Source organism: Montipora capricornis, chromosome 1 (genome assembly GCF_036669925.1).
Source record: "Montipora capricornis isolate CH-2021 chromosome 1, ASM3666992v2, whole genome shotgun sequence".
NCBI lineage: Eukaryota > Metazoa > Cnidaria > Anthozoa > Scleractinia > Acroporidae > Montipora > Montipora capricornis.
The window spans coordinates 32,811,534-32,819,676 of record NC_090883.1 but is presented as its reverse complement, the minus strand read 5'-3'; the positions used below and the strand labels follow the sequence as shown (position 1 = coordinate 32,819,676).

The window sequence follows — 8,143 nt, the reverse complement described above, 5'->3', positions numbered from 1 at the left end:
AGGTCCCTTCTACTTTAAAACTTAATGAAACCCCTGTTGGATGCCTGATTTACATGGTGTTTCCAAGGGCTATTGTGTTCCTCTTACATGTGCCTGTAGTTTCACTGAGGTGATATAACCTTGGCTACTAGTATACCGTTTGTAGCCTACACAGCTGGCAGGAGGCAATAACGAGCAGCAAAGCCGTGCTGAGAATGGTGAGGGGTGCTGTGAATTTTTTTTAATGTGAGTGCCTGCCTTTTCTGACTGAAGTAGCCAATGCTTTTCACAGGCTTTAGGAAATATAGCTTTCAGTATAAATCAAAGAATTACATTTCTTCATGTTTGTACAGTATTTGTCCTTGTTTTCAAGATTAAACCCTCTTGTTCATCAGAGTGTGCTCTAATCACTAAGCTACACCAAAACATTCTTGGAGCCCATGCAATACTCACCAAGATGACGCAAGTCTAGAGTTTTTACTGCGACCAGCAAAGAAGTTGAGAGCATACACAGCAAGCCCTGCCAAGGTCAAAATTTCAGCATAAAATCCTTCCCAGTTTGCTCTTAGGTGAACAGGAACCTTTAGAAAGGGAAAAAGGTTCAAATAATTATTGAGAGAAGATACAAGAAAAATAACACCAATGATGGGTTGACCAAGAAAGTTTTGTTTTCTCTGAGATGAAAAGTAAAGCAAAAACTCTATTCTTCTTCAATTTTCAAGATTACCCAAATGCAATCCATTTCAATCTTGTTCATTTGTGTCCATCCACGCTTCTTTTTCCTTTTGCTTTATTTCTTTTATGTTGTTCAACAGATTTATGTGGTTATTGCAATGTTTCATTCCACTTTTTGGGCATTTTGGTTGTCATGAAATTGCATGAACATCACCTTGCATAACATAAATGTAGTCCCTTTAAACCCATGGGGAATTAGACACAGTTAATGGAGGCGAAATAGTTTCTGACTGCTTAATCCACTGACATCTCAAACGCCCTAGGACGTCAGACCCAGTTGAGGAGTAAAATCATCAAGCATTAGACAGAGTAAAAATCTAGAAGTCTCCATTGTGAGGGTCAAGGGGTTTAAGTTTGTAAAATCAACTGAACTGTGTCAAATGCCAACATAAGCTTACTGACTAATGGATTACTTCTAATGGCTTCACAATTTCAGAGGTTTTCAAACTTTGAATGAACATAAATGTACAGATATGAGTATACTAACTTAAAAGCAGTTAGAAGCATTACAACATACTCACCTTCTCAATTTTTAAATCTGGCTGTGGACTAGATTTTCCTTTGGGGATCTTTTCTTTACTGTATCCCTAAAGCAGTTTGAAAAAGAAAAGACGTGTTACGGTGTTTTGCCGGCTGGGATGATCGCATAGAGAAAAACTGTGAATAAAGTCTTGAAAATGTTACCCATGGTCACAGGCCGAGGGCAGTGTTTTCAAGACCAAGGTCACAGTTTTTCACTTTACGAACTGATTTTCCCCTCTCTCTCTCTTCCTCTCTGAAATCACTTTTGTAATGTTATTGTTGACTCACATCGTGTTTGATAGTGAATGCAAAGAGTGAATTTCAAAGAGAAATGTTTTTATTTGAATTTCTGTTTCCAAGCCTCTTAACTAATAAAAATCTGTTTGAAGCTAACTTTCGTACAGTTGTGTATGTACAGCTGTAAATGAGATTTTCAGATCAAGGACAAAAACTGTCCAAGCGCCACTGTGCCCGTGGGCCGAGATAGGATAATCGGGACTGTGCAAAGAACCAATCAGATTGCAGGATTAGAAACTGTGCCCTCTTGTGGGGGAAAAAACAATTTAAGAAAAGAAGGGAGGTTTACCATGGTTCAGATGTTTTTCCTGTGTGAGGATTTGATTTCAAGCTGGTAAAAAGGCAAATAATTCACCACGATTTTCTGTGAGCTGACATTTTAAACCTTAGCCCTTCATCAGAGCGAATTGAGAGATTGTGGTTTATACAGGAGATATCGATGGAGGAGCTTTGCCATTATTTCATAAAATCAAGAAGGTGGCATGGATAGATGAATTTGCCTGCAAGCTTTTCCTGTACAGTTACATGTTGCTGCCAAACTTTTGTTCTCTTTTGAAAAGATGACTCCTTCAATCCAAACTTGTCTGCACTCTGGTTCTAAGGTTTCTTCACAAAGCTACAGTACATTTGTGATTGCCTCTCAGAAAGGTTTCAATAAAACTTAAAGTTGGTAGCAGGTTTGAAGAAACAGGGTTTGAGCCAGAGCACGAAGTTGCGATATTCTCCCCCTTGCAGGATGATTTGTCCCTTAAAATTAGATGAACAGGCCATAAAAGTCCCCAAAAGTCAAAACTTAATGGAAGAGGTTTACGCAAATTCATACCGATCAGAAAACCAGGATTGCGTAATTTTAAAAATAATGTATTTTTGTGCCGGCTAGCATTAATTTTTACATTAATTTTTTCATATTATTATTATCATTGCTAAAATAACTGAAGAAAATTGTTTATTATTGCCTTATCAAAAAACACTATTCTCTCATGTTCCGATCCACAGGGACAAATGGTCTCCTGAGGCAATAAAGCTGGCTCAAACCCTGAAGAGAGTAACTGACTTTATCAACAAGGTGCCATTCTCTAGGGGTGTGTGGGGGCCTGCCATTTTTAAAAGAACTCTCCCAAATGCCACCTTTCAAAAGCAAAATTGTTGATGATCACTTTTAATGTAGACGACTTTATGTGGTCACTGTCCATAATGTGTTTTAATCCAAGGTTTGAACGAATCTGTCTTTAATTTTTAAATTTAGGGAACAAAGGTGCCGACTTCTCCAAGTGAAGAAGCTAATAGTTTTCATCGACTGTTGGTAGTTATTGAAACCGCAACTCTCCTGACACAAGTATTATGTGCCCCTCACATGCAAAGAAATTACAATTATGTCCTAAAATGCACCTTTATTAGATGCACCCTCTATTTTGACATCAAAGACAAAAAGTCCATTTAAATCTAAGCATTCACTACCTATTTCCAACAATAAGGTAACCGCGCACCGGTGGCTCAGTTAGTTGAGCATCGGGCTGTCATGCGGAAGGTCGTGAGTTCGACTCCAACCGGACCAACACTCAGGATCTTAAAATAACTGAGAAGAAAGTGCTGCCTTGGTAATTACATCTGCACATGGTTAGACTTTCAAGGCTTCTCGGATAAGGACTGTAAACCGGAGGTCCCATCTCATAGCCCTTGTTGGAAATTAAATAGCATGGGACGTTAAAGAACCCACTCACCATTTGATAAGAGTAGGGGACGTAGTCCACAGTGTTGTGGACTGACCTATCTGAACTATTATTGTAAACTGCGTAACAAGCAGTCTGGCTAAAGTCCCCCCCACAAGGGTCCTTCATTGCTCTTCAAGTTGTCAGCGAACTTCATGATTTTATCCTTGTTTTTGTGGATATCAGAGATTTGCTGCTTGCTGGAGCAAAATAATTGACTACGTTATCTTTTTATGGAAAGAATGGATTACTTTTGTTTTGTGCCGATGATAAATTCATTTTGATATGAATCTATGTTGTGTTCTTCAAACCACGCTGATTGAGCTAATGGAGAATGGAAAAAGCCAATCCGAGCTCAGCAAAATGCACTTCAGTAGTTATGGGGCGTGTGAGCACAAAATGCACACAGATTTGTGTTTTGAAGCGAAAAAATTCAGTTTGCACCGGACTTCCATCTCATAATTTGAAGGAAATTTGTTTTGCTGTGGATGACAAAATATGACTAATTAATATACCGGTACATGAAAACCTGGGACCAGAGAAGAAAGTACGGATAATTGAAATAACTGAATAATCGAGGTTTGACTGTGCCTCAGCAAATACATGTAGGCAAGGAATAAATAAATGCAACATAAATCAAGGTACAGAAAATACCTCAAATTCTTCTTCATCTGTAAAATGGTCAAATTCCTCTTGCTCTTCATCAGCCTAGTGTCAAGATTCAAAGAAAAGTTAAAAAGAACCTGTCAGGTTCCCATCTCGATGCAGTAGCTCTTTTTGATATGTGTCGCACCTTCAGAGGCAAGGACCCTAAATATATTGAGACTCTCTGTCTCAACAGAGAGAGATTTCCTTTGATAGGTACTGTATAAAGATACACTGAAACAACAATTTGTCACAGGGAAGGGATGTACATGTAAGGTAGTGTCTTGGAGGAGAGTTGGAGAATCATCTTGGCTCTACATTAATGAACATGTAGGCAATCTTTTCACAAGCAAACCAATACACCAATCCTGTAATTATATCCACAATTTTTTTTTGCACCAAAATTACCTCTTCAATAGTTGCTTCAGATTCATCTGCTTCTTCCTGAATATCGCCTATCAAAGACCAGAGTTGTTGTTAACCACATAAACACAATTCATGATATTTATGGCAGTCAGACGAGTGATCATACAAGAAGGGGGATGCATGATCTTGACTGTTGTAAGTTCACTTTTTGGACAGAGCTAAAGGTACACGTACAAGCTTTTACAGGAGTGTGGATAAAGCGAGATTTGACAGCCACGAATCTGTAAGATCTAAACAGGGATTTGATACGAGTGCTGATTTCACTGATTTTGACTTGGACGGATTTGAATTACCTCCTTTGCAGATACGTTTTTGCAATGTCATGTAATCTTCCCTTCACAAATAACATAACACTTAAAAGAAAATCTTTGATGGAAGTTAAGTTTAATTAACATAATTATTGGCTTCCATGCTGGCTTAGAGACACTCTCAAACATTATCCAATACACCAAACATGACACCGAACTGCACAATGGTGAATACAAATTATGTTTCCAACCAGCTCAAAGAGGAAACCACTAAAACTAGAAGTAATATCGGATTATTGAAGTGCATTTGACGCTGATCTTGGAAGGATAAGGAGAAAGGAAGGGAAAGAAACAACCTTATAGGACCAAAGTTTATGGATACGAGCATGTACTTCTTGAGATGGTTTCAATAGGTGCTTAAAGCATTCAATTAAATCCACACACACTTTGTTTTTTGGTTCTCCAAAATCACTGTATCTACATGTATCTGCCATTAATTTGCCTACATCAAAAAGAGATGATTTTTGCTCTAGCTGTTATTAAACGTTGGTCAGTACTAAACCTTCTACAGAGAAACTATAAACTCAACATTAAACAATAGCTGGGAGAACATTGTTATTACACAATCTCACACGACTGATTTCCATCCCCCAAGAGCACGTGAAGTCAATTAAAACTTAATCAATATTCAGTCGGTCAGTTTAACTTAATTTGGCTGAGAGAAATTTCTTTAAAAGCACTCCTTAAATGAGAAAAAACAAACGACTTAAATCAGCTGCGAAATGACAAACTAACCAAAGATGCCCTTAACGCTTATAAAATGAGCGATCAGCAATTATGTTTGATGTATTCGATTCATATCAAAATCCTGCAGTCCTTCTCGGCAGATCTCCTCGAAAATTAAAGTAGGCCATTCTGATAAGATCATGGATTCAATTGAAGTTGCCTCGTTAAATTTCAATGCCATCGACAAATCGATCTGTAACTTCTCATCAACGAACACACGAAAGCAATGAGCGAACAAACCTTCGTCTTCGTCGTCTTGATCATTTGCTCCCTGCGGCTCTGTGTCTTCCTCTTCATCCTCATCACCCTCCGTTTCAAACTCGGCAAAATCGTTTACACTATCATCAGGCTCGTCAGTAGCAGTTATATATGTCAAAAACCCGACTAGCAACAAGAAAATCATGATTAAAATTGGCCTGAAGGGTTTCAAATAGCTTTTCACGGACGCCATGTTCGTAAAGTTGTGAAATCAATCCCAGTGAACTCTGCGGCTACCAAGATAGCAGCGCAAAGAGCCATGGGGTGTTCACATTATGCCAAACCGACCGGTCAAAGACAAGTGGGAATATCGAAGGAAAATGGAACGACATTTTCCGATTAAACCGGGCCAAGCAATAGGAATGACTCTTGCCACTTTTTATTCCTTTTCCGAATTCCCTAATTAGGGCAAAGAACCGGTTTGTCAAAAATGGAACGGCGAATTTCGTCGGAATATTCCAACCGAAATAAGTGGACCACCTCCAGAGGTGATCCCGAATATTCCGATCAGAAGAAACCGAAACGGACCTTTCCATTTGATTTCCGACCGAGATTTCCGGAATCTTTGGCATAATGGCAAGCACCCAGGGCATCGTAATTTTATTTGAACTCCCCTGACCAATTCACTCAGAACTTTTAGTCCGACCAACTCCCCGACCACTGGACAGATTTGATTCGCACACCACTCAGCCTGACTGGGCGGACGTGCTAGCACTGCCATATTGAAGCCTGCGACCACTTTTGTTCAATGTTTTAGCCGCATGCGTGGTTTACTAACGGAGGAAAGGTCTTCCTAGGAGGCTGGCAGATGAAGGAAACCGGAAGTTGCTGGAGATGGAGTGGTGGCAGGTACACGAGGAGAAGCTTTCTGATTGGTCCTCCGCTGTGAAGAAGGTGCTCCCTGGGTACTCCGGTTTTCCCCTCTCATCAAAAACGAACATTTCCTTTGATTTGTTCTGATTTCAGTTGATTTGTAGGCTTCCCAATTTGCAGAGCACTGGTGCTCGACTAAATAACCTTGAGACTTAAATAAAGTGATTATTATTGCTATTGTACAGCCGTCTTCGGCTGCTGCAGAAAGAATTTTTAGCTTACTGACAACTTCACTTCATGAGCAATGTCGGAAACTGCAAGAATTCATTTAATTGCCTTGATGATCGACGAAAATATAACACAAACTAAAAATTGCGTGATTGTCTGATAATTATTTTGCCCCGATCAGTTTTCCTCAGTGAACTGTTGAATAGAGTCGAGTGTTGTAGATTGTAATCCCGGGGGGGGGGGGGGGGGGGTACTGCCATATATGGGCTCTATAAATATGTGCCGCTGTGAAGGGTATGGTTTTCAAGCAGTTTACTCTAGCATAGGGTATATAAATCAGAGCGTCTGGGTCTAGATTAGGGTATCATATTTCACGAAACTGACCAGTTGGTTGAAGATTTTGTCAAGACTAAGGAAACCAGGAATTGCTACTCAAAAATATAAAAAAATGAAATCGGCAAGTTTAAAATTTTCACGACTCAGCCTCAACAGCGTTGATAGATGACTATCATAAAACGCTTCTGGATTTTGTTAACTGTCAAAAATCGGGATTCAGACGGAAATCGGTGGTCTTAATACTGGTTAAAATTACACAATTTATTGTCTTGATAATGCGTACGTACGTGCTTGGCATTGCTGGACAAGTATAAATAAATCCTTTTTAAGAAAGAAGTGATTGTGGTGTAAGGTTTTGTTTTGGCTTTGCTTTAGACTGTGCTAGTGACCTCAGTTTCTGGAAAACAGCTACTCTAGGATAGGAGTGATTTGGGGAGTTTACTCTAGTATAGGGTAGCAAAATCCAGCTGAAACGAGCTCTGGTATAGGCTAAGAGTTCCAGGGTCCCAGCGGCACAGCCCCACCCAGAAATTTCCTTAAGTATCCCCCCCCCCCCCCCCCGAGGGATTGTAATGCAGAAGAATTGAATTCTGAGTATACAGGAAACGTGTCTCGTTGTGCGTTTTCGACAAGCAGCAAGCTTGCGTGATGGTACTATATAATAAGCGCCGATAAACTGCATGGGAATAACGGTGTGTATCCGACATACATGTTAGGACACACGCATATACGGGCGCATGTTAGGCCGTATTCTTTATTTTCCATAGTTCAGTATTAGGTAGTAGCGTTTTGCATAAGAATCGTTGTTAAACTACGTGCGTGACAAGCATACTGTCCCAGACAAAAAAAATATATCTATTTACATGATCTAACTAGTCTTTATGCAACGCGAAATTGACAGTTTAGTTGTTATAGGAGGGCTTTGTATCTGTGGCGGCAAGAAGACACGAGTTCATTACGTTTGTTTAGTGTTGATAGCTTGGGTCGACAGATAATAAGAATCATTATTCCATGTTGACAAATACTGTTACCGGAAACCCTTCCCTCAGTCATAGCTCAGACATGTACCTTTATACATATTCTTGTGACCTAAGTCCTCTACATGTAGTAGACTTAAAACCGATAGGTAGCATGATCTTTGGAGAAACTGCAGAATACCCG

The 8,143-nt window shown here is 39.6% G+C and overlaps 1 protein-coding gene across 1 annotated transcript in view; it reads right to left on the bottom strand.

Annotated features, from left to right (window-relative positions):
• Positions 1-5,844, bottom strand: part of LOC138039062 (PAT complex subunit CCDC47-like) — a 19,178-nt gene extending 13,334 nt beyond the window's left edge. The window contains exons 1-5 of the mRNA XM_068885230.1: positions 5,588-5,844; positions 4,296-4,342; positions 3,897-3,950; positions 1,236-1,301; positions 433-560 (exon numbers count right to left, since the gene is read on the bottom strand). Coding sequence (XP_068741331.1) covers positions 433-560; positions 1,236-1,301; positions 3,897-3,950; positions 4,296-4,342; positions 5,588-5,798 — 506 coding nt within the window. The 5' untranslated portion in view covers positions 5,799-5,844. The remainder of the gene's footprint in view (positions 1-432; positions 561-1,235; positions 1,302-3,896; positions 3,951-4,295; positions 4,343-5,587) is intronic.
• Positions 5,845-8,143: the final 2,299 nt, after the last annotated feature.